At 40.5% G+C, this 27,085-nt stretch overlaps 1 protein-coding gene across 4 annotated transcripts in view; it reads left to right on the plus strand.

Annotated features, from left to right (window-relative positions):
• The window catches only part of TSPAN9 (tetraspanin 9), a 168,671-nt gene that overhangs the window by 39,082 nt on the left and 102,504 nt on the right, over positions 1-27,085 (plus strand). The window contains exon 3 of one of the 4 annotated variants that reach the window (XM_014259762.2): positions 1,451-1,599. The exons of the other annotated variants lie outside the window; for them this stretch is intronic. Coding sequence (XP_014115237.1) covers positions 1,515-1,599 — 85 coding nt within the window. The 5' untranslated portion in view covers positions 1,451-1,514. The remainder of the gene's footprint in view (positions 1-1,450; positions 1,600-27,085) is intronic. 4 annotated transcript variants of the gene reach the window in all.

Consider the following 27,085-nt stretch of genomic DNA (forward strand, 5'->3'; position numbering starts at 1 on the left):
CCTTACAGTCCTCCATGATGAGAGTCTCTGATGGACTCTTGCAGGGCATGGCAGGGCATCTTAATTTGAAGGATTAGCTTGGAGTTGTAAGTTACTGATAGTGTGGTTCTATCTTGCTCCCCCAGAATGGCCTAAAATAGATGTTAATTACCGTGTTTCTTTTCTACCCTCTGGTTTTGTTTAAGAGAGGTCTTAACTCTCCTCAGGCTACAATGCCTGTAGATTTAACTTACTGGACCACTGTGGGGAGAGACTTATTCCAGGGAACAGAATAGACCTTCAAGTCCAAATTAGTTTGTACCTGCACATGTAGTCCACGTGTGTAGCTACGTGCCAAAATAAACCATGTGACCTTGGATGTATAGGATGAAGTTATGGGACATCTGTTCTCACTGATGCAAAGCTTCCGTTTGCACACCTGAGCATGAGAACCGTCATGCCATTGTATATTTCCTCATTTCTACATTGGATGCATATTGTGAATTCTGTTGTGCAAATACAACCTTATTTTGTGCAGTCTAAGACAGTTTAAAGCAAAATACTACCGACTGAACTTGTCATCTTCTATTCTTCCTTCTCAAAAAATATCAAGGGCATTTGCACAACACTTCTGACAATTCTAAATATTTTTCTTTGTTTCTGTCATGTTTGTTTTATTAAATTCTTTGTAAAGAAATAGTAGATGTAATTCCTTTTGCAGTGTTAGTTCTCTTCATGTATAATGCATGGGTTTAGGACACTTTCTAGTCCATCTGCCCCCAGCATATCTTGGTGCATGGGGTTGTTCCTCTTCATGTGCAAGGCTTTGCATTTCCTTTTGTTACTTCTCATGAGGTTCCTGTGAGCCCATATTTCCAGCCTGTCAAGGTCCCTGTGAATGGTGGCATAACCATCTGGTGTATCAGCCAGTCTTCTTGGTTTTGTATCACCTGCAAATTTGTCAAGGGGAGACAGTGACAGCGGCAAATAGAGCTTCACAAAATTCTCATTTACTTTAGTAGCTCAGAGTGAAAGCAGGATCCTGCCTGGTGGCCCAGGGAGAAAGTGTTTGCTGGATGCAGTTTAACTGCATTGTGTAAAGCTTAAAAAAGTTTTCCTCCACCTCAGGGCTCTTGGATTTCTCTTCTGATGAGGACTATATGTGACCTTTCTATGTTTTAATTATTCAGGAAGGATGTCCTATGCTAGAGAGTGCCTACTAAAAAAAAAATCTGAAATAAATGCTTCAGATGACTACTTTTGATGAGTTCTTTAGATCCTGTAAGTTAAGGAGATCCTAGCTGGAAATCCTTAAGAGACTCTAGGAAGCCCTGAGGGGCTGCAGGTGTTATCTTGCAGTATATAAGTAATGCTCAGCACATTTTGAGTTAAAGGAAATGTGATTTTTTTGTAAATAAATATGGATTCATGACTATCTTGGATGGACCTTTCTGTTTCTTACTTTTACTAGTCAGGAGGGACCTGCTCTCTTCAGCAGCCTGCGACTTGTTGGCCACGTGGCTTTGATATGCTCCATGCAGGACAGAATGCCCAGCCCTCCTCCACCTGGTGTTGAATGCTGCTGGTTGAAAATTGCATCTGCTATGGCTAATGCTCACAGTAAGCAGTCCTGAAAGTGCATTTTTACCTTGTGTTTATTGACCTAGAGGTTCTGGGGAGATCACTTTAAACAATGTGTTTAAACTCTGCAAGCCCTGGTCTGAAAACAGGTGTTGAAAACTGATTGCCAACTTGCTTTGGGGATGTGGACTTAATTGGTTCATTCAGCTAACAGTGTTTTTAATAGACTTATTTTTTACAAGTCTCATCAAGTCCTCTTTGCTTTCTCCTGCCAAATAAATATTCCCTAATAATCCCCAAATCTCTTCCTTCATCTTCATTATTTATTTGCTTGTTTAATAAATAATTTTTTTTTCTCCCAGAAGCCTAAACTGACTTACATGTGAGCTGCTCCTTGGCTGAACCACATAGCAGTTGCTGTATGGTGTGCTGTATTTGTCAGTGTTCTCTGAAAAACTGCTGGTACTCCAGAAAATTGGGGCTACATAGTGATGTTCCTGAGGCATGTGGAGGTGCCTTGGAAGAATAATTATGAAACAGATCTTGCATGTCTCTGCTATGCTGAAGTGACAGGGAAGCAGTTAGTTCTGGGCTTCCTGTGCTGTACTGAGCTTCTCTTCTTCCATCCTTAAAAATTCTCATTGAATTCAGAAAGTGCTTGAATTACATTAAAAAAACCCCCAGAGGTAGGGATCTTCTTGGGTATTTGCAGGGTTATGGGCTGGATCTCCTGTAGAACCCCACACTGCAAGTACCTTCCTGCTTGAGAGTAAGACATTAGTAACTAGTAACTGATTCATTTAAACTGTTACCTAAGCATTCTGCATAATTGCTTCATAAACAATCTGAATAAACATTTTGAATGATTTTAAATTGTTTTTATTTTTATAATTGTTTAAATGATTTTGATTGTTTTAAAATTCAGTTGATCTAATTTATTTTCCACAAGTGTATCTTTAGAATAGAATAGACTATTTCATTTGGAAATTTATTTCAGATAAACTTCTGCTCTGTCAGCATCTTAATGGAAGAATTGCACACATGATCTGCAGCACCTTTCCCAAGGAAAGAAAAGGAAGGAAATGCAGATTTACAGATTTTGTCCATGTCACTCACTTACAAATAGGTCCCTGCAGAATAATAAAGAGATTCAGTGTCACTGACTTTTTTTTCTTTTAGCTAAATAGTCACAGGCTTCACATAGTATAAGGTCCCTCTAGCTGGGTACCATTTTAGGAGAGCTCTATATTATATTACATGTTTCTAGCTGCTGGTTCAAATTTCTAAAGTAGGATTTTTCTGATTACAAGCTAAAGTTTGAATTTCCAGTCCCACTGAATCCCCCTTCAAATCTGCTGACTCCGCCAGGCAGACTGATGTTTTAGTGGATTTGTTAATGTTCAAGCTACATTCTTACCATTCTTTTCTCACAGGAAAATATCAGTAAATAACTGTCTAAAATTTCTTACTCTGCTGGTTTTCCTGTCCCTCTGAGGAACTTTAGTGCCTTCTTTATTTTGAGCATTAGTATATCTCCAAGAATAACCAACTGAGGGTATGATGATGGATCAGTGTCATTTGGGTAAAGAAGCATATGTTGAAATGTGCTTTTCCTACCTTGTTTTAAAGGTACATAGTATCACTTTATCCTTGCATGTATTAAGAGAGATTTTTATTTCTAGGTTTTAATCTTAAAGTAACATTATTGTAACACTTGTTTCTTCCTTTGTTTCCTGCATTAGTCATTGGTTCTGTTAAGGTTTAGTGACTGAATCTCACCCAAAAGCCTTTCTCTCCCCGCCCCCCACCAGCTCTAAAGTTTTCAACTACAAAAGCCAGTATAAAAAATCACATTTATTGTATCAAGAACAAGGAGTCCAGTTTAACTAGGAAAAAAATTTGCAGAGCTGTTACTGAGTATAAAAGTGAGTTGTAACCTTGGAATTGAATTGAAAGTTTTCTTCCCCATCAAGACAATTGCACAAATTTGTTTAGTCTTGTTTCTAGTCTTTTGTCTCATCCACAAAACCACTCTTTGTAGTTTCTTTTGATTCAAAATAGATGCACTAATGAACTCTATCAATAGAGCTATGTTTAGGCCAAGATTTTTTAACTTTTGCACTTACAAAATGAAGACTTGAATATATTTCCCTTTTTTATATTAAAAGATTTTGTAACATGATTATGGATAATTGGCAGTTTTACAAATTAACCTTAAGTGTGAATTTCAGAACTTTAAAGCAGTCAAATTTCAAAAGTTAGTCAGTATTCTCTGTTTGGACCACTGCCAATCCTTGTTGCACTTGGGAGGTGAGGTTTCTATGTTTTTCTGAAGAGCTCTTTTGATGCTTTCTCTCAAAAAGCCCCAAATCATCTACTTGTTTTACAGTTTCAAAAACTCGATAGAACATCTGAGAAGTGCTAGGTAGTTCACATTAATCAGGGTCATTATCTTGAGTACCTGCTGTCTTTTTGTGACTTTTCCTTCCTTCTGAGGATTGCTGTGGGAGTCAGTCAGCAAACTGGTGAGGACCTTCTACAGCACTGTGCTGGGGTGAGGACAAAATGGCTTAAACAGGGTTAAAACAATGCCTGGGTTTCAGAGAGTTCTGTTGCTCCAGTTTTAGCTGCAGTGTGGCAGTGTTCTGGCTTGTGCCAGGAGTGTGGTTGGAACATGAGTGTAGGATGCATTATCTGTGCTCTAAGCATGTGAGGAGTCTCCCCTTTCCCCACAGCTGAGTGCCTGAGCTGGATGAAAGCTTTACCACGTTCCTCAGCTCTTAAGAGTGGAACTTTCTGTGCTGAAAGGGTGGGATACCTGTTGCTGATGGAAGCCCCGAGCATGGAAAGCCATGGTCTTCTTGCAAACACCACCTGGGGAATTTCAGGATCTGTAGGTTTTCTGCTGTCAGTAGACAAGCCTGAAGGTTAGTCAGCTCTGTGCAGAGGGGAATGTGTTGTAATTGTACACTCTCCTGTAGCAGGTAGGCAATTATATGCAAGAATGACACAGTAATAAGAGCTACAAGCAAGAGCTGTTTTAAGGTAAGATCTTTTTGCTCTGGTTGGCTGGCAGTTTGGACTTAATTGGAACTTATTTTTTTATTCTGATAATTTATATTGAATTTAAATGCGTTGTGCTGGCTGATAGGAGTATATTAAACGTAGCAAATCTTCTGCTGGGTAGTCTATAATACAAGGCATTTTCAAGAGCTGGCAGGCTTTGTACAGGCCAAATTATCATGCAAAACGTCTGATAGCATATGATTTATGCCAAAGGTACTGTAAGATTGCATAAATTTAAGACTTTTATTCTCAACTATTGCATTCATACACTAAAATAATTACAGGGTGCTGACGATGCAGCACCATTTAAGAAAATGAATGACTTAATTTTACTTAAGTCTATTGTTAAAGATAAAACTATGCTACTGTATTAAAAAAAAGAAAAGAAAAATCCTGCGCAAGATGATGAAGTGCTGTCAAGTCATAGATCATAACACTGCAACTGGGAGTTGCTCTCTGTGGAGGAATTGCATTGGTTTTACATACTTTATTTTAAAGTGTCCTTAGATGATCAAACAGTTCATGCAAATGTTAAAATTTGGTGAGACCTCTGTTCCTGTTAACCTTTCATATTGACTATCTAAGAGTGTGGCCAGCAGTTGGATCTGAACTGACTCACTGCTAAACCTGCTTTAATTATTTATAATCGTTGTCTGTGAGTGGAGGTGGGGATATTGTTATTTTTGGCACAAAGATACTCAGAAGGAGAAAATTACTAGGTCTTGTGTGTACACGTGGTACCACAGCGGTGCCACCTGATGGCTGGCACTTGGGTGTGAGCACCCACAGCATCAAGCTGAACCCAAGACTGTCTGCTTGACCATGTCCTGTTTGGAAACCAGCTTCCTGTGTGTGTGGGGGCATTGTTTGTGCTGTAGGAATCCAGACGATCTTCTGGTTGACTGTAGAAGAGCTTGTTCGTCCACTGAGGCATGGTGTTTGTGAGGCCTGCAGGGGAGGGAAGAACTTGACAGGCTTTTGGTACAGAAACAGTCACTTGTCTTGTCCTCACCCTTACAAACAGGTTGGCTTTTCCAGCAAAGTACTTGGCTTCCCTTATGTGACAGACCAGATGAAAAATATGAGTAAACTGTGAAAAACACTTAAGGAAAAAAGATAAAAAATTCTCCACCAAGTTGCATCTGCTGTTAAGAACAGGCTGAAGAGGTAACTGAACCAAAGAGCTTGGACAGGCAGTGACAGAACAAAGAAATGATGCTGAGAGATGGCCCATGTCAAACCCAAATGTGACAAACTGAGAAGTAGCAGCCATCACTCAGCAGTTCTTCCTTGTGCAGTGCTGCGGCTCATCAGGTCCTAATCCTCATTAGTTACCTGTTAGTAGCCTACTGCTGTGTGGCACTTTGATAAAAGGCTGGGTTTGGTGTCCCAAGTGGAACACTGGGAGATGGAGAGGAGGAAGTGTAGGGAAGGATGGATGGTACAGTTGTACTCCCTTACATAAGGACCCTGAGGACAAACTCAGTGTTAACAAGACAAGTCTACAGTTCATCACAAGCAGATGCCCCTTCAGTTGCTTCTTACTCACCATCAACATTGAAACGGGAAATGGGAAAAAGTGCAATGGGAGAGGAATAATAGACAAATAGCTGATGCTATTTGCTAGCAGTTCTTTCCAGGTCAGTATGACACTGACAATCCAAGTCCCAGTTGTGCTAGAAATTTTTGATAAGAGCTCAGACATTTAATATTTGAGGTAACCTTCCTAGTTTAAATTGTGATAGGTGTATCTTAACAATTTTAATGTTTTTTGCTTTACATCAATACTCTGGTTTTATTTATCATATTTCCAATTCCAAGCACTCTAATATTTTCTTTTTTTTTTTTTTTTTAAGTAAACCTAAAGGATTTATTTGTAGCAGTATTTATCTGCCAGAATAAATATTTATCTGCCAGAATAGAGTGGTGTTGATATAAACTGATACACTGGTGCTCTGTTTTCCCAGCCTTCCAGAAAATTGCTGGCCAGCAATACCTACTGTGAAATATATAGTCTTTGGGTGATATAAGTGAGGTGTGTGGACTTAAAGGCTTTTGAAGAACTGTGCTGGATTTTTCTAAGATAAATTTAGTTCCAGCTCTGATAAAACAAGTGAAAGAACTGCAAAAAGCTTGACAGTTGCAAGAGAGTGACCTATAGTAGAGTGACCTCTAAAGAAGGAAGAATGAGCAGCTTCACTTTTTTTCTCTCATCTGTGCTGCTCAAGTAAAGCTTGGAAGATAATTTCCATGTTATTGCCACTTACAACAATAGAAACTCAGATCTGGCTAAACATCAAAAGATGTTTTCAGTAATTGGAGAGTAGTGGCATCACAGCTTTCAAATTAATTTTGAAATAAATTATTACTTGAAGACATATATATATATATATATTTAATGTAATTTAAGCACTTTCTGAATTCACTGAGGATTTTTAGGGATGGAAGTACCACAAGTCCACAGCAGAATTGCCTATTTTCAGAATACAATGAAAAGCAAACTTTATCATTCTGCTATATTAAACACATCGAAAAGTCCAAAACCTGTTGAGGAAAAAGCTTTTTTTTTTGTTTGTTTTTTTTTTTGTTTTTTTTGTAGTGTGGTTTTAAATTCCTAATTTAATGTTAAGTTAAATAAAATGGAACTTATCTGGATTAATATTTTTTTTGCCCATCATTAATTTAGTTGTTATTCTCTGGGGAAAAATAGATTTGGTGTTAGTTTTGGCTGACTGTGGGAAATAGGAAAATGGTTTTACTGCTTCTCATCATATACATATAATGGTCCACTGATTAAGAATTTCAATTTTCATGTGTTTTCCATTATGTTAAGACCTCAAAAACTACTTATTAGCTGGTGTAGTATTTAATTTAAGATTATGTAAAATCGGATGTGGTTTGAAATCTGGAAATGAGTTAAAACTGTAAAAATTTCTTATATGGTTATATAAGGCTACATTAATTGTGCTGGAGGCTTAAAGAATAATATTTCTAAAAACATGCTTTGCATTTAAAATTAGCATTAGGGCACAGAATCTATTATATGTCGAAGTTTATTTGTTAGTCACTGTTCTGAAATATAAAAATGGAGTCTATCACTGTGTTTCAAGATTTGGGGTATTTTTAGTTAGGAAGACCAAGATTTTTTTGATTTTTTTTTTTATTTTTATTAGTCTACAGCTTCATGTGATGTTGTATTGGTGTTTAGCCCCAACCATCAACTAAGTCCCACACAGCAGCTTCTTCCCTGTGGGATGGTGAAGAGAATGGGAAGTGTAAAAGACAGAAAACTCATGGGTTGAGATAAAGACAGTTTAGTAGAGGAAGCAAAATCTGAGCACTCAAGCAAAGCAAAACAAGGAATCAGTCCCCACTTCCCATGGGCAGGCAGGTGTTCAGCCATCCCCAGGACAGTGAGGCTCCATCACAGGTAAAGGTGACCTGGGAAGACAAATGCCATCACTCTGAATATTCCCCTCTTCTTTCTTCTTCCCCGAGCTCTACATATTAAGCAGAACACTATATGGTCTGGTCTGGAAGATTCCTTGGGTCAGTTGAGGTCCTGGCTGTGTCCCCTCCCAACTTCTTGTGCACCCATAGCCTCCTTGGTGGTGGGATTGGTGAGAAGCAGAAAGAGCCTTAATGCTGTGCAAGTACTGCTTAGCAATTAAAAAAACCAACCAAACAAAAAAACCCCTGTGTTATCAGCACTGTTTCCAGCACAAATCCCAAACCAGTCCCACACCAGCTACTGTGAAAAAAATTAACTGTACCCCAGCCAAAACCAGCACAGGTGGTGATGAAACAGTGCTAGTTGTTTAAGCTGCAGTGAGAACAGTAGCTTCTCAGAAAATACTGCTGCTGTCAAAGGTGTTATCACCTAGTTCTATTCTACACTTCATTTAACAGCAAACCTGGAATACTTGAATATGTCTATCTTATTAAAAATATTTTAATAGCATGGCAATTTTTAGATCTTAGAAGTTGTCATAACTTGGAATTCTAGTAATTTCATTTGAGGTGAAAATATACCTTAAACTTGCAGATATATCTGGTTATCTGATTTATTTAAAGCATTGAGAGATAAGGCAGTCATTGTTCATAACCAGCACAGGTTCACATGGGGAGAGTCCTGCTTAACCAACTTAACTTCCTTTTATGACAAGGTCACCCACGTGGTTGACCAAAGGAAGATATTTTTTTGTTTGTTCTGTAATTTTGTCAAAGCTTTAGGTACTGTCTCTCACATTATCTTTCTGGATAAACTGTTCATCACACATCCAGACAAGTTAATAGGACATGGAGTGAGCAAAGAGCTGTTGGGTGGGCTCAAGGGGTTATAGTAAATGGGGTTACATCAGCCCAGCAGTCAGTCACCAGTAGAGTTCCCCAGGGCTCAGTTTTAGGGCCAGTCCTCTTTAATGTCTTCATAAATTATCTGGACACTGGAACCAAATGTACCTTAAGAAAGTTCGCTGACAACAAGGAGCTGTGGGCACCCTCAAGGGCAGAGAAGCCTTACAGAGACATCTGGATAGACTGGGGAGCTGGACAGTCAGCAAGCATATGAAATTTAGCAAGGGAAAGTGCCATTCTCCATCTGGGATTGGACAGTCATGTTTGTCTTTCTGGTGACAGGACATAAATGAACATGAAATGAAATGAAATGAAATGAAATGAAATGAAATGAAATGAAATGAAATGAAATGAAATGAAGCTACATCAGGGGAAGTTCAGCTTGGACTGAGAAGCTAGGAACAGGTTCTTCACTGAGAAGGTGGTCTGTCACAGGAACAGGCTCCCCAGGGAAGTGGTCACAGCATCAGACCTTCCAGAGTTAAGGAGCATCTGGCCAAAGCTCTTAGTCATAGTGTCTAGTTTTAGGCAGTCCTGTGAGGAGCAGGGTGTTGGACTTGCTGATCCTTATGGGTCCCTTCCAACTTGAGATATTCTTTGATTCTGTGATTCATTCTTGTACCTACTATGTGGAAAATTGCATGGCTCTTATTTAAAATGCAACAACCACCTGCCAAGTTGTTCACAGAATTTTAAAGAATTCATTTGCCTTTCGTTACTATGCACACCTTTGCTTTTTTGGGGTTTTGATTTTAAAATGTGGCTGTCTGCATTCAGCCTTTTGCATTTGAAAGATGAACATTCAGGATAATGTTAATTCCTGCAAAGTCTGGTGTAAAAGTGCTGAAATATACTTTTTAGCTGCTCTGTGAGGCTTTTGGAGAGGCTGGTTTCCCATTAGGGTTTCAGTTTCAGAATGGAAAAGACACATGAAGCAAGCAGTCTCTGCATTGCCGTGCTGCAGCAGAATCCCATAACGTGAGGTATCTGCCTGTAATTCAAAACTTCAAGAGGGATCCAGCTGAAGCAACAAAGGTCCCACTTTTGGCATTTGTGCAGCAGCTGCCTGGGCATTGTGCCATTCATCAGAGGCAATACACATTCCCTCTCAATCCTGCTGTGATTCCCTTCCTCCCTCCTGTTTCGAATGCTTTCATAGAGCTGAGCAGCATGAACTTTCATCAGAGGAGGTGAAAGTGGCGTTGCTCATTCTGAACATGCTGGGATTGTTTTCCCAAATTCAAGTCCCACTGAAGGTTTATTCCTATGTTTCTCCTCAAGTTTGTTCCCTTTTAGCCCTCAAGTTGACTTGCTCTTTGGTGTAATTACATGACAAATGCTAAGAGCCTTTTCCAGGCAAAGAAAATTCATGTCCTTCTACACTGAGCTGTACTGCATTCCCAGTAATCCGGTTATGTTTGCAAATGAAGACCATAAAAGACAAGCAGCTTTGATCCATCTCAGTTACAATTGCCATGATTTCCCATCCTTGGAGTCAATGTGGGGTTTTTTTCAGGAACAGTCAGTACAGTTTCTGAATGTGGAACTTAATTTTCATTGTTACGTGATATAAATGATGGTTAGGAAGATTTTTATTACATAATTTTGTAAGAAGCTGTAGCTAAAAACATAAATATCATCTGTCTTCTGGAAAAAAAAAATTGAAGTACACCCAAAACTTTGTCATCATGAAATAAACCTAAGGAACCACTGCAAAAGAGCAGCTGTGAAAGAGAATACTGGATGGGTGGTCTCTCCATCAGGGAATCTCTCAGTCTCTCCCCCTCTTCTCCCCACCACTTGCTCATGCAAGCAGTCTGGTGAGCATTTAGATGAGGTCCTATGGGATAAACCAACTTTCTATTTTAATGTATTTTGTGGTAAGAGTGTTGTGTTTAAAGCTTGCTTCAGCTGTATCCCATGTGATCTTGTTGGCCATGTGCTGAAGTAAGAGACTGCTGTGATAAAATAGATGTGGAAGTAATGCTGATTATGAGCAAGTCTAAATCATGGTGGTTGAAAGAGCCTCTTTGAGTCATCCCTGCCCAAGAGAAGATTCCACACACAGAATCTTAAAGATAGTGCTCTGAATTGCTCTTGAACCCTTCAAGTTGTAGAGCAATTCAGCTTGCCTTTTGACCTTCCCCTTAAACCAATCCTTCCACAGTATTCAAGGGAAAGAATTCCAGGAGGACAGATGACACCTATGTAATAATCTGTAACAGTTTCTCTATGTCCAAATCACTGTTTGCACCCAGCTCAGGTGGTAAGGTCTGAAAGCTGTAGCTGGCTGATAATTTTCTGGTGGGCTGTGAGAATTGAGCTCCCAACCAGGACTTAGAGAGTAGAGACTCACTGTGGAGAAGAAATGCAGTTTTGCTGCCTGGTACCTATTTGCAGTGTCAGCAGAGGTGCTGATGCAGAAAGAGACCCAGGAGACTGAATTCCTTTGGACTTATGTGGCCCAAAAATAACCGTATGTGTTTCAGAGAGGACTGTAATGGATTACAAATGGACTTTGTACAAACATTGCAATTTTGTTTTCACATAACAAGGTGTTAAAAGCAAATATAGTAATAAGAATAAACCATACTGGGTTTACTTACTAAGTAGGAAAGAAAGAGTAATGCTGAGGCTGCCAAATTTCAGTACTAACAAGAAGCTAAAAGCAAAGGGAGCTTGCAGTGGTTGCTGTGACACCAGGGAAAAGACAGCCTTGGCACAGGCTGCCTGAGAAAGGTGCAGAGCCTCCAGCCATGGAGGCTTTTAGGAATAAATATTATGCAAACTACTTAGATGGAGAGCACAGTCCTGGACAGTGAATAGATATTTCTGCAATTATTGTGAGGTCTGGCAGACATGAAATGTTTCCCACAAAACTGTGAGAGGTATTCTTTTTTTCTTTTTTTTTTCACTCTGCTGGTCTCTCGGGAAGCAGTTACAGGCCATCTCTTCTGTTTCCCAGCTGTGGCTGTGGCATGAAGCATCTGGCAGGGCTGGAACTGGGATACAGCTTCCTGCAGAGCAGATGTCTGTATATGTTGATCCTGCTTTTGGAGGGATGGATGTATAAATGAGTGGTTGAGCTTTGCTTGGCTCTAAGTCTGATTCTGTGGAAGTTAAGGGAACAGTGGGATTAAGGTGCATGACTGGTCAATCGCCTTACGTGGATTCAGTGTGAAGCCACTTTTCCGGTTCCCTAACATGCCATCCTATTGTCTTCAAGGGGAGTGTGCTGCACCATACAGCCAAGGAGCACCTGTTTTGCTTTTTTCTCATTGTTCAGTTGCAATTCATGTGTGCTGTTCAAACACTGCTCTGAAGACAGCCTGCAGTGACATTACTGTGATGACATTGCAGTGCTTCATAAAATTCACAGCACCTGGTTGAGGGAAAGTGAAGGGTTGCCATTTCTCCATTATAATGCATGGGAGTTGGACACAGTGAAGTTCAGAAAGTTTTTAATTTCTGTCTGCCCAGTTTTAGACCATATATTTTTTCAGGACACTTTGTGTTAAATGTCTATTAAATTGCCTGTGTTCATGGTGCAGGTCCCACTGCAATTTTAAGTGCAAAGCCATTCTGCCTGCAGAGCAACCTTGGTCTGAAGAAAAACAACTACAATCCAAGGAATGTGATTAGTAGGGACATGTGAGGAATTTTGCTATGCATTGCAAAAAAACTCTGTGCTAAATGCAAGGATCATGCTGAATTTCAAGGACAGGAGTTGACTGGCTTGACATTCAGAACATTGTTTCTGGCCTTCTCCCTTGCAGGACCTGTATCCTCAAGTGTTACATGATTAGGTCCTTACATAAAGGAAGCAACCTCTAACTGTGAATTATTTCCTTAAATACTTCCCATTTTTCATGGTGGTGTTCACCTGGACTTGTGGTCTTACACACACATGGGCAAGAGTATATGGAGAAAGTAATGTTCTAACATCCTGTTCTGATTAGAACTGAGCCCTCTAGGCTTCAGATGTGAAAGATCATATCAAATGATGAGAACAAGAGGTCCTTACATAGGCAGCATGATTCCCATGTTCTGCATATGGAAAGCTGCAGTTCTGTTGTTACTACTGGGAGAACTGGGATGAAGATATATCAGTGTTCTTGTGATGCATGTACAGCCTGATGGTTCATAACTCATTCAAGGATGTGGCCTTCAAAACAGTTTTGCACTTGACTATGCAAGGTTTGTTTTGCTTCATTTTAGTTTTGCAGGAGGGCTACATATAGGAATAGGTTTTTAAAAATGTGTTCACCTCAAAATCTGTACTTCCTGTCAATGTGTATTGAGATAAGTTCTCTTTGTGAAAGAGCTGTAGACTGTTGATTGCCTTTGCATACTGAAAGTAAGGCTGTTCATCTCTGAGATCTCTTAAGAATCTGAGCCTAAACCAGGAGATTTAGTGCTATTTGCGCTTCTGTCTTGAAGAATTAATGGGCATTCTCCATTGTAGCTATTTTTTTAAAATTAGTTTTCTCTGTGACCTTTTTTTCTGATATTTTATATGCTGTGTCTTTCAGTCTAAGGCTGTGAGGTGCCTTCCAGACTCCCTTATAAAATTTCAGGACCTGCCTTAGCGTTTCCTTTCCTCTTTTAGACTAAAGTGCTTGTTCATTCTGTCCCCTTCCTCCCCGCCCCCACTGCCCTGGTTTCCCACTGCTATCTCAGGATGCTGGTGCTTTGATATGCTTGGGCTTACACTTTCTATTTGAGCTGAGCTCCCTGTCATGGGATAGTTACAGGCCGCATTCCTGTGCTGGAAATAGATACTTTTTGCATAACCTGCTTCCTTATACCCTTTAGCATCTAAGGCCTCTGGTGAAGCACTGTCTCCACTACCATAGATGGAGCAGCACAGGAATCATCAGAAGCTGAGAAAGGTGACAGGGAGAATGGAAAAGCTGTTAGGGTTCTAAGAGGTGGAAGGTCAGAGCGTCTGTTGGTTGTGAGATAACTTCACTGTATTATTATTTTTATTTAAACTAAATAACAGAACCCATCTTTTTCTTATTAGATACAGATATAGAAAAACCTCAAATAACTTATAAGAGTGACTTAATGCACAAGCACTTATAGCCACTTTATTCTCCTCTGTGCCCTTAATAGGAAATTATTCAGCAAATTCTGCTTCTGATTTTGCCAAAAGATGTCTTCTCAAGGCCTGAGCAGCAAAACTGAAATACTGCTCGGAATGTGTTCTAGTAATCATCAGTTGTCTGTTGAACTGTTTTCTTCCTCAGAAAAAAAAAAATAAGAAACTTAAAAGGTTAATTTTTTGATAAAAGATTGCTCTCAATTTCAGGATTCTATATATTAGGCAAAGACTGCCTTGTAAACACAAATTTCTGTAGTTCTGAATTCATTTTTGCCTGTGATTCTGTTAACAGCTACAACTGACTTTGGGAAAGTCACTTTCCTCATATGGGTATCTGCTTCCAATCTTTAAAATAGCACTTCCTTTGTCTCTTAGCGCTCCAGCTCTTTGCTGCAGGGACAGCTTCAAGTGACGGGTTCCAGTTGTTGAATGAGGCTCTCTTTGAATCATGACAAACCTAAATTCAGCTTCCTGCTCCTGCTAAAGTTTCCTGTGAGAGCTCTGGCAATTTACTTGACATCTCTTTTCTGAAATGGGAGGAATAATAGGCAGTGTCATTTTGCACAAAAATATCCAGGAGGTGCATCTTCCAGAATGGACACATTTAGGTTGTGGTTGCACAGCTTTTGAAACTGACCTCAAATTGGGATTCCTGTGATCCAGCCCTTTTTCCCTGAGCATTTTCCTCTGTGTGCTAGTACCTTCTGGAGCCGCCCTGGTGCTTTTTTTCACAGGGATGGCTTGTGGTCAACTCAGTTTCTTGAAGGGTCTCATTGAATAGATACAAATATCAACATCTGGGAAGGGTAGGATGCTGCAAGGAGTGAGGAGACCAGAGGAGCTCAGGACTTTGGTTTTACAATGGCAGTAAGTTAAAACACTGCAACCTAGAAAGAGACTGTGGACATAAGATGTTGAATAAATAGCTATGTACAGGACAGGGCAGACACACCTTGTTCTCCGCAGGCTTGGTGTGTGGGTCCTCTTTGCTTGAAAGCTGGTACAGAGTAGGATCTTAAGATAAGATTCTGGAGTTTTCTCCAGTCTGCCCTGGTTATGTTGAGAAATGCTCATCCTCCCCCCACAATCTGTACTTCACTCAGTCCTAGTGTTTCTTGTTCTTGAATGTTCCTCTCTGTGCTAAGTCTCCTCCAACTGTTCTGCTCTGCAGTTCATAGTGTTTGTCGCTGCTCTCCAAAGTGGTTCTTACTTTGCCTTAGGCCTTTTCTCTTGCAGGGCAAATCAAATTCTCTTTCATGTTCTTCTTAGTATGTAGGAGGTCACTTCCCCCTCTCTCTCTCTCTTTTCCAAGGTACTACAGGAGGGTAGGTTTAGGTTAGATACAAAGAAGATAATTCTTTACTGTGAGGATGGTGAGGCACTGGCACAGGTTGCCCAGAGAAGCCATCAATGCCCCATCTCTGGAATTGTTCAAAGCCAGGCTGGATGGAGCTTTGAGCAACCTCGTCTAGTGCAAGATGTCCCTGTCCATGAAAGGGGGAAGTGATACTAGATGATCTTTAATGTCCCTTCCAATCCAAACCATTTTGTGATTATATGAAGTGCAAGCCCCATCACCAAACAAAAAAACCTAACAGGAAGGGAGGAGTTGAAAATACTTGATTTGACTTGGTCCTTGAAACTTTGTCGCAAGTCCTTCTAAAAGCATGGCAAAGTGTGTTGATAAGGCAGTGCCTCACTGAAGAGTACATAGTTCCAAAATATATCTCATAAGGAACAAATCACTGGAAAAAATAACTCTGGGGTTGTACATTTATTTTTTTAGTGTCCCTGCTGGCAGCAGACAGCAGAATACTTTCATTCATATCTAATGTGATTCATTTCTATGTAATATATGTGTGTATATATACACACGCACACATAACTTCAGTGTAGGATGGGATACGAATTTTTACGAGCAAGTTCTAAATTTTAAAGTCTGTGTTTAACAAAAGATTTAGATTGTTTTTATCAAGTTGCAGGATGTTCATAATAACCTGTATGCCCTGCCCCTGTTTTCCCTTGATTGATTCTGTGGAAGGAATAAGTGCAGTGGTTAAGCACAGCGCACCCTTGGATTCATTCATGCCAAATTTCAGAGGATACTGTTTGGTTATGTGCTAAAAGGGTCATAAACATAAAGGCGCAGAAGGTGAGAGAACCCAACCCCAAATACTGCAAAGGGAATGCTCTGTCCTGACTTCTTTCTGGACTGTCACAGAAGAGGGGTCAGCCTATGGTGTGGGTGTAAAACCTGTCAAGATGAGTCAACATGAGAGGCTGGTCAGTTCATTTGCTATCACATCTGGCATGACATTTCTCAGGAACAAATACCAGATCTTGCACCTGGGATGGAGTAACTGCAGGCACAAGTGCAAACTGGGAGAGGAGTCTGGGGAGCGCCCTGCAGGGAGGGCCCTGGGGGTGCAGGTGGCAGCAGCTCAGTGAGAGTCAGCAGGGTGTGCCCGGGCAGCCCAGAGGGCAGAAACCATGTCCTGGGGGGCATCAAACAGGCAGCACAGCTGGGCAGAAGGGGGGATCACCCCGCTGTGCTCAGCCCTGGTGTGGCCTCACCCGGAGTGCTGGTGGCACTTCTGGGCACCGCCGCCACTTCAGAGTGGTGGGAAAGTCTTTGTGTGCAGAGGAAGGCACAATGCTGGTGGAAGGGCTGGAAGGTGTGTCCTGGGAGGAGTGGCTGAGGGCTCTGGGCTTATCCAGTCTGGAGACAAGAGAGGCTGAGGGATGACCTCCTTGGTCTCTGTGGCTCCCTGAGGAGGGGAAGGGGAGAAGGAAGTGCTGATGCCTTCTTCCAGGGATCCTGTGAGTACAAGAGGGAATGTCTCAAAGCTGCATTAGGGAGGTTTAGACTTGACATCAGGAAGCATTTCTTCCCCAAGAGGATGGTCAGACACTGGAACAGGCTTCCTAGAGAGGGGTTTGATATCCTAAGCCTCTCAGTGTTTAAGGGGCACTTGGACCATGAGCTTAACATGCTTTAACTTTCCATCAGCCCTGAAGAGGTCAGGCAGTTGGGTTAGGTGATTGCCAAAGGTCCCTTCTAACTGAAATATCCCATCCCATCCCATCCCATCCCATCCCATCCCATCCCATCGGCATGTGTCTAATCACTGCAGTTCATCTCCTATCCTTACTCTCTGTTTCTGTGAGTGAGGTGCTCCCTTTCCTCTGTAGATGCACTGAGTCTAAGTGCCAGCAAGTAGAGCCGTGGCCAGGGAGCACAGCACAAACCACAGGATGGGTTTTGAAGGCCTTATGGGTTATCACCTGTGTCAGCAACAGTGGAGATCAGGGTCCTGATGCTGGACAGACCAAGCATCTAAAGCCAGCAATTGGAGGGATCCATGTTGTGTTTATGTGCAAACAGTACAGATTTCACTCTGATGAGCTTTCTTCCTGGTCAGCCAGTGAGCAGCGCAGAATCAAGCCTGCTGTCTGTATCTGTGTGAAGTTGCACCTGGTGGGGTTTAGATTGGATTTTAGGAAAAAATTATTCACTGAAAGGGTTGTCAAGCATGGGAACAGGCTGCCCAGGAAAGTGGTTGAGTCACCATCCCTGAACTAAAAGCTATGTAGATGTGACACTTAGGGACATGATTTAGTGGTGAACTGGGCAGTGGCAGGTTAATGGTTGGACATGATGATCTTCAGGGTTGTTTTCAAGCTCAACAATTCTGCAATTTTGTGATATTCTGTATAAGTTTGTGCGTGCATTTGGAATATGTACGTGGCCTTGCTACTGGCTGGATGTGGGGACATGAACCTGTATTGCCTTGCCTCAATGGGGCTATGAGATTTGGCAGCTCTTTAACTTCTAGTTACTCTTTCTAGCTGAATAGCTGTAAATCTGAAATTTAAATATTGTCTATGGGAGGAGGGGTGGAAATGGGGTTGGTTTGGCACGTATGGATTTTTTTTGGTGTTGGACATTTAAGAACAAAGAACTTCACAAATAACTTGGTATCTTTTACACAGATGAGCATTAACACAATATTCTTCCAAGTTTGCCAGTGCTAGCAACTGGGACTAGGCCTGCGCTTACACGTCTTAGTCATCTTTTGGCACTTCTCATTGGGATTTCTCTATCTCTGACATCTTGCTGTTGAATAAGAGCTTTGGTCTGTCCCCAGTAAACTTTTCCAGGACACAGGATGCCTGAATTCTAGGATGGATGCCTGAACTCCATCCTAGTAAAATGGCTTGGCTAATCTAATTATGAATGGAGGCTGCAGAGAAGTACACAGCTGGTTCTGCTGAGCATGCAGAATGCTGTTACAAATGCTGAAAAGTGATAAAAGCGTATTTATCTGAAAATAACTTCTAGGGGATTTTGTGTCATCCACTTACATTGTGACTCACCTGGTGATCCTGAACTGTGAAGCTGGAATGTGAAACAATGGATGACACACCATGTGAAGTTTAGCACAGAAACGTTCCTTGCAGTTTTTCCAAAATAAAAACTCAGTATGTCACTGATCATAGAAGTGCACTTCTTTTATTGTGTAACCATGCTGGAAATGTTTTTGAAGTATTTGCAGATGTCCCTTAGTGCCTGGGCCCTTTTGCTTTTCCAAGCACTTTGAAAGTACCACAAGTAAAGAAAATCAAAACTAGATTAGGTTGTACTTTTTTTGATGTGATAGTCACAGGGCTAGATACCACTTTCTTTGCTTTTTGGTCTCAAAGAATTCCCCTCTCAGCTGTCAGACTCTCTATTTCTGTTTCTCCTGGAGCCAGAACCAGCATTCTGCCCAGGTTCCCAAGACACTGCTCCAACCAGCTGGCCTCTTGCAAGAGAGGAACTTCTTTAACTTCTAATATGTATAACATATAGACTTGGGTTTCATAATAGCCCTCAGATGTTTGCAAAGAGACATTGTTTTAAGCCATCCTATTTTCTTACTGTTTGTTTTTTTGGCTTCTCTCTTAAGCCACTAGATGAATGCAATAAATATCCTGAGAGTAAAATTAGTCTGTGCTACTCCTAAACAAAACAGAATTATTCTCTGTTCAGCAGGACATCACTATTAAAGCAGAATGGAAAGCAGAGGCTGATAGATACATCTTAAGACAAATCCCTGAACTGAAATTGAAAAGCAAAAGGTCTGTACAATGCATATGTATGTCCCTTTATGGTCTCCTGGCCAGCACTGCCCCTTTATTGGTTACTTTTTGTTGCCGCTAGAGCCATTGGTCTGGTGCTGTGTACCAGGAAAGCATTAGCTTTGTTTATATTTGGTTTGTGAAAGAGTGTAAAAAACCAGAAAAAACAGATCATCTTCATTCACTTGTCTTCTCTACCTTCCATGGTCCTTGTGATATGGTCAGTATTGAGAAATCTCTTTCCCCATCTAATATGAACAGCAGCACAGAAAATGTTTGAAGTTCAGCCAAGGTAAAGCTTGATATTGCTGGGCTTTAAGGATACATATGAGAAAATCTTCAAGTTTTGTGTGTTTTTACCACTTCCTGGCTTAGTAAAATATGAACCTTCTGAACTGCTACAGCTGCATGTTGCTGTCTACTCTGTCCTTTTCTCCCTCTTGTGCTGCTTTCTGTCAGGCGTAATAACACTGTTTGCACCTTACATTATTGGTTTTTGTCCTGTTGGAGGTATTTGCATTTCTAGGAAATTTCAGGTCTGAATTCCTATTTGTCTTCTCTTACCTGGCCTGTTTGTTGCATCCCTTCTCTCTGTCACTCTGCTTGGCAGCTGTTTCCACCTTTGAGACTTTCAAGTCAGCTTTTCTTCACTGGATGCTTATGATCCTGTCTGCAACTGGATCAACTGGAAGCCTTTGCTTCTCTAACACTGGGGTACAAATACAAGACTTTGGTCAAATGTCTTCCACTCCATGTGTCACCCACTTATCAAGCTGCTTTTCACCCTACTCAGTTGTTGCTTGGTTGATGGCAGAAAACTAGTTAAAAGCACACACAGACTTGTAGAGATCAAGTGCAAATTCTGTAATTTGATTTATTAAACACCAGCTTAACTGAATGCAAAAATTCAAAGGTTGGATTTTCAGTGCGATTAGAAATCCTCTGCATAGAGTGCAAGGACAGTCAAAAGTTAGCACTGTGAGAAAATCTGGAAAATTGAGACTGAGGAAATACAGTCAGATGCCTTACAATAGCAGTGGGGAAGGGATTATCTCTGTTTCCCGATGCTCAGTGCTCATGAGGCTACACCAGGCTGTACCCAGGGCTGGTCTTCCCAGTACCAGGTTGATGCTGACAGGTAAATTCCAAAGGGTGTGGAGCACATACTGTTTACAAGATGTAGGTAGCTGGACTGATTTAGCCCCAAGAACAGACTGATTTTCATAGCCTTACTTAGGGAGTGTGGTAGAGAAGACAGGTTCTTCTCAGAAATCATCAGGGAGGACGAGAGGCAGTGGTCACGATTGGTGCCTCTGTAAGTCCCAAATAGGGGTGAGGAAAAAAGCTTTTCCTGAGGGTGCTGCTGTGGGAAGAGGTTGCTCTAGGAAGCTGTGGAATCACCAACCTTGGAAGTTCTCCAAATTCTGCTGGACAAGGTCTTAAGTAATATGATACAGCTTTGAGGCTTGCTCTGCTTTGACCATGAGGTTGGACAAGGTGATCTCAAGGGGTCCCTTTTACCCTGCATCATTCTGCAAGTCCAGGCAGTATCCTTGAATGTTTTATTGTAGCAGAAGGCTGACTGTTAAAATTTCATTTAATGCTAAAGAGTGACGGGGGGAGTATGTGGAAAAAAAGGTTGACTTTTCCCTCTTTCTTACTCCTCAGTTTAAATAGTTTGTAGTTGGTGAGCCTTCTTGCTGTGCCACTATTGTGTGATTATTGTTTTTGTGAGATGGTAGCTAAAATGAAATGTCAGTATGAGTGAGGACTGGAAACTATAATGTTGACCTTCAAAAGAAAGCCAAGGTTTTTCTTAGCAATTACTGTCCTGAAAGTATAACCACTGGTAAAATAATGGGCCTGATATTAAAAGAGGATGCAAACTCAGAGTCTGCAGGGTGACAGAATTGTAAGCAATAACAACATGAGTTCATAAAGAATAAATCTTGCCAGACAATGTAATTGCTTTTTTTGATAGAATTGCAAAATTAATGATTTTAGGGAACCAAGAGGGAAGTAGGTATATGTTTACTTTCTAACAAGAAGATTAATTGAAATTCACTTGGGTAGGAAGAAGTTGGGTGAAAGATAAACAGGAGCTGATTATCAGCAGTAGTGCAATGGTTATGTAGGTTGGGGGTTAGACTGGAGTTGTGTAACATTTCTGTTAATGATATGACAGAGGGAGAGAGAAAATTCTCTTAATGAGCTTTGAAAACAAACTGGGAATTGTGAGCCTCAGAGCAGAAAAATAAGGGGGCGATGGGTTTAGACACATAAAGAGAAAATAAAATGAGATTAAAGTTGGAGAACTGTTAAATCAGGAGAATGTGTGCTATCTGGAGCATATATCCTAAACCAAAGTGGGGAGAGAAGTATTGGAAAGAGAGACTAACCTGTGGTGCTGAAAACGGCAGCTGTGGTCCTAGAACCTCTTTCGAGCAGGGCACTCAGCCTTGCTCCTGCCTCTGTGCAGGGCCACTTTAAAGCCTTTGCCCAGGTCATGGGGCTTGAAGGGCAGAGTAGTCTGTGCAGAAATTCACTTTCTGCTGTTGTTGTGATGTGTGCTTGAGGCTACTCCAAACACTGTTAGAGCTGAAGGTGTGACTGCCCAGCTCCAGTTCTGATACTGTTTAAAATTCTTCCAAGAGCAGGGTGAATGAGTTCTGATTTTCTTTTGGATGGTTGAGCTCATTACAGACCTCTCCCTTCCTCACCTTCCACCGTGCCCAGAGTGCAGGATGTCCCCTGTGCCGCTGTGACAGGGCTGTGCAGGGTGGAAGCGCAGTGCACAGAATGTGAACCCGGTTGTGTGTGTGCCCATCCTTCATGCGAGCTCCAGGTCAGTCTCACACACTGTTCTGCTTTGCTGCTATTGATACTCCAAACACATGCTGCTGAGTGTTGGCTTGGGTTTCCAGGGCTTGTACAGCACCCTGCCTGCTCCCTTCCCTCAGGTTTCACTGAAGACAGTCTGGATGCATAAATCTTACTTCCTTAGAAATCCGGAGTGAGAATAAGTTACATTATTTGGGGAAGGAAGAATTGCCAGGATCTGTTACTGTTGCCATGTTGCAATTTCATTTATAGCTAAGAGGGGAAATAGTTTTTTATTAAATATGGAGACAGGCTGCCAGGATAAACTAGAATTGACCACTAAATGACTTATCAGTGTCCCTATTTCTTTTGGAGCTTAAATAGAAAATTCATCTGATTTTCTGTATGTTCATCCCCTTTAACTCTTGTAGCAGCCTTATATGTCTACTTAACTGTACAGACACACTGAAATAGCACTTCTAAAAATCTCAAGGACATCTGATCCTGTTAGGAGCCGTAGAATTGCTTATTACTTTTTAAATCCATAGGAATGATATCTTGGGTATTTCAGTCTGTAGCAAGTTTTTTTCACTGGAGTTAGAGCAGACAATGCTACTTTAACATAGAATATGGTCACTTGCTATGGGAAGAAATCCTGTTGTCAACCTGCATGGCTACCCAGATGAGTCTCAAAAAGATAAATCATGTCAGGGTATAAAAATCCTTCAGATTCTGTAAAAATTAAAGGAATGCACAACACTTGGAAGTATGTGCCTAGGATTCTTTAACTTCATAATCAAAATTAATTGTGTTTTATAGTCACATGAGTACTGGAAGTTGGGAAGTTAAAAATATTTTAGCTCTTTCAGCAGTTCCATCAAAATAGCTCTTTAACATTATTAGCACCCAAAGATCAAAACTATTATTTGTTTGCCTTCTTCATATATTATGCTCCTTATGATATAGCACAGCAAAGGAATCAAAACACTGCAAGGAAGTGTTTCCATATGCTAATGTTTGCCATTAGAACAGTTCATTTCAAAAAGGTTAGAGACAATATGATTAATAATCCTTCAAAATCCCAAGGAAAATAATGTACCATGTATGTTTGATGCAGAATGAAACATCTAGGAGGGCTCAGCCCCATGTCAAGACTGTCCACAACTGTTAAAAGCTCTAATAATAAAACAGTTACTGGGGTATATGTCCAAATGTAGAACCTTTTTTAAAATTTAGATGGATGTATCTAAAACTGTACCAGCTTGCCAGGTCAATGTCTTTAAATAGCTTTCCACTGTCATGATGTAGTGGCAACACCAAAAGATACCCCACCATCTCTGTGCTCAAGGATCAAGCTTTCTTCTCCCATGTAAATGCTTTAATTTGGGATCTTTCAGACATTTACTCCTGAAGAGATTAAACCGGCCCTTCATCTGTGCAGTTGGTACATCTCTAAGCGCAGATGGATTGCCTTTAAATAATTACTAATCCTTGCTTTTTGCAAATGAATTACATTCCTTTCCTTGGGGAAGGTCCTTCATTCTGACAAATGCACTCTTGTATGGAATTCACACTCCAGTAGGAAAAACAAACAAACCAGGGCATGGTGATGGGAAAGACTGGAATTAATTGTGTTGTTTCTTCTGTTAACGAAGGAATTTCTGCTGTTAAAAGAAGACAGTAGTTAACAGATTGGAAGGGATAGCTACCAAATTAAGTCACACAGATCAGACAGGCTTTATAATCTGCAGATACTCAATTGGTAGGATGAGGATGTTCCTAATTTGCCAAATCTAGCTACTGAAAAGAAGCATCTCTTTTTTCCCCTCCTCATCAGTGGGATAGCAATTTCAATTTGCCAGTTTTTCAGTGCATGCAAGTAGTTCAAGTCACTGCTACTCCAAGAAGTTGTGTCAGTCTTTCACAGTCTGAGTTTTGGATCTTAGAACAAAATGTTAGACTCTCAGCAAAGTCTAGGATGAAAGGACATGCTGGAGAGCACATGGTCCAACCTTCTATTGAAAGAGGGGCCCCAGTTCAGGTTATGCAGGCCCTTGTCAAGCTGAGTCTTGAATATTTCCAGTAAGGGAGATTCTAACATCTAATCAGTCTGTCCCAGTGTTTAATTGTTCTCCTGCTTTTTTTTTTTTTTTCACTTATATCCAGGCCAACTTCTCCCCTGAACTACTTCTTTCTATTGCTTGACTTGCCAGTGTGCATACTTGTGGACAAAGTACCACCATCTTCTGTAACTGTTACTGAAAGGCATTTATTTGCCTTCTGGAAAGTGAGAACCTTTCACATGTTAGGCAGCACATCTGTCCTGACCTTAATGTCTGCCTAAAGCCCTAACATTAACATTTTATGAGGTGAAAGTTCTATTTCAAAACACCATATAGCATCTCTTGAGGGTACCATAATTTGAAATTCAGTCCCTAGGCATGTACCTTTTCTCTTCTATAATAGAAGTCAATGCTTTAAGTTTTCCCTGTATTGAGAGATGTGTGTCAAAAATGCGTATCTGTTCTTTCATTTCAAAGAGTCCCTGGTTGCTTTAAAAATGTGGTTTACAGATTATGCATGAGAGCTACTGGTGACCAGCCTGTGAAATCTGAGAAGGAATCTGGTTGACAGAACTTTGTACAGTCTACCATGTCAGGCCTTCAGTAGACTGAGGGTTTTCTTTTCAGTACTTGAGAATGCAGGACACTGTAGAAATCTGTTTCGGATTATTTGGCTTCTGAGCATTTGTTCTTTATATTAAAATAAAAATAACTGGATCCTTAATATGAAGGATGCTTAAAATGCATGAAGATAGTTTTTGATAGACACTTTGAAGGCTCTAGTGCCTGGGAACAATTTGTTAGGGAATAATTTTTAGGGAAGAATTCATTATTCCCCACTCCCTGCTTCCTGCCTACAGTTTGGTATTGATATAGTCTTTTAGACTCAGATATCATCGACATTTGACAGAGACAAACACAGCAGATGGAATAGGTAGGGACAAAAAGAGAGATACCTGTATAAATGGAGCTGAAAGTGCTATGGAACAGCTATAGACACTCTTTGGGAGGCATTGAACTTTGAAATGATCAAGAACTTTCTTAGTCTTTTTTTCTTTCAGCATAATACAGAAGCCTGGCATCTGCACAGGACAGGTGCAAAGTATCATTCTGCTTGCAAAAATATTACCTGTAAGGAGAAACTGCACCTTGCAACTAATCAGCTCTGTTCCCTTTGTACGTTCAGACATCCATAACTCCTGATTCTGTTGATTAAGGTTTTGTTGCTTTTTGTTTCCTTTCAACCTCATTTCCAGTGGTAGACCTCTCAGGGAGTGAGAAGAAATTTTTTCTTCTCTTTTTTTAAACTTAACGTATTACAGTTTCCAAAATTTTGTTTTCTGAGTACAGGGCAGAAAGCATTCAAGTTGATTTAAAAGAAAAATCCACGGGGAACTGAGATGACTTAATTTAGCAATCCTTGGAATGCAAAAAACATGGGATTTCAGAGTGCAGTTTATGCACTCAGGTTTGGTTGGAATCTTGTGTATTTCAAGTACCGTCTTTCTTCTGGAAGTGACAAACGTACAGAATCTTTTCATGATTGTATCTGCCAAATTACTTTGCTTCAGCTTGTAGAAGGGAGTAGACCCATTACTGATAAATGTTTAATATAACAGCTTCCATGCTATTGGAATAGAAACACTAAGTATTATACAAGACAGGCCTGTAATAAAACCATTGGCACAGAAGTAGGGGAGGAGAGGAGTGAGATACGGTCAATTTAGAAAAGTTGTGTTTCAGGTATGGGATGAGATGATGAGTTCATAAAACTCTTCTGAAAACTGTCTGGGTGGCTTGAGAGAATTCCTGCTACTTCTGAGTAAATGTTTGGCTGGAAAGGGAGAAGTGCAACCTAAGAAATGAGTATATGAGAAAAATAACACAGGAGGAGAACCCATCAGCTGGATAAAATCCAGGGAATTTTTCATTTTGGGGGCATTGATGTCCACGCCTGCATCTGTTTTATAGACACGGGAATTGTAGAGTTAAAACTACAAAAGCAAACAAAACATTACCAATTGATTACATTATTGCAGATTTAATATTAGCTTTCTCTCCTGAAGGGAAGAAATCTGGAAAGCCTTTTCAGTAAATTAGTTTAGATTTAAAATTACTCTAGACTTGGACATTTAAGAGAGGAGAGAGAAAGCTCATATGCATATTCTTGCTACGGGCATCAAATTTGACTCCTGCAAGACATATTTGTACCCAAACTATCACTGTCTACCCTTACATGATACTGCATTTTGCAAGCCTTTAGCTTCATTCTTGGTGTTTAAAACCCCATCTGGATGCACACCATTTGCTAAGCATTTATGGCCATGTATTTTTGATAGATTCCTCTGAACCAGTCTGCAGAGCAGAGCGTGAAACATCATGTTGGTTTTTTCTGAAATAAAATGCCAGCATCCCAATTAATTTGTAAATGCAAAATATCTGCCTGTGATGAATTTCTGAAGTGCAGCTTCTAAAGGCCAATTGATATTTCATACAATAGCTATTGCATACTTGTGACACACCTAAGTAGATCAGAGCAGATTGAATGACACAAATAGTTACCCCTACAAAAGACACCTTTTTTTTCCCCCTTGCCTTTCAGATGCCTCTAAGAGGAATTTTTGGAATGTTCTTAGTTTCTGACTGCTGATCAAGGGTATCTATCTTGGTTTGCTCATCTCTGAGAGACACTGATGGTACAATTAAACTTTTTCAAAATGAAGTGAATGTGGGCTTGGCTTTTGGGAAAGAGTCAAACATGCTTGCATCCATTCTTTACACTCCCTATTAGGCTCTGAATGCCTGGTATTGCAGCTAGCACACAGCATTCTCTTCCAAGTGTAAATGAGTCCTCCATAATGCAGATAAGGTCATAAAAAGGATATTTTCCCATTATGCTTCTGCCTTTACAAAAGCTTGTTAATGAATATAATGTAAAAAGTTAAGCAGCTCCTACTGTAAGTCAGGGAATTGAACTGCTGGATAGCTTTTT

The sequence above is a fragment of the Pseudopodoces humilis genome, chromosome 2 (assembly GCF_049639895.1).
Source record: "Pseudopodoces humilis isolate 2021_Gansu_Grassland_sample_001 chromosome 2, ASM4963989v1, whole genome shotgun sequence".
NCBI lineage: Eukaryota > Metazoa > Chordata > Aves > Passeriformes > Paridae > Pseudopodoces > Pseudopodoces humilis.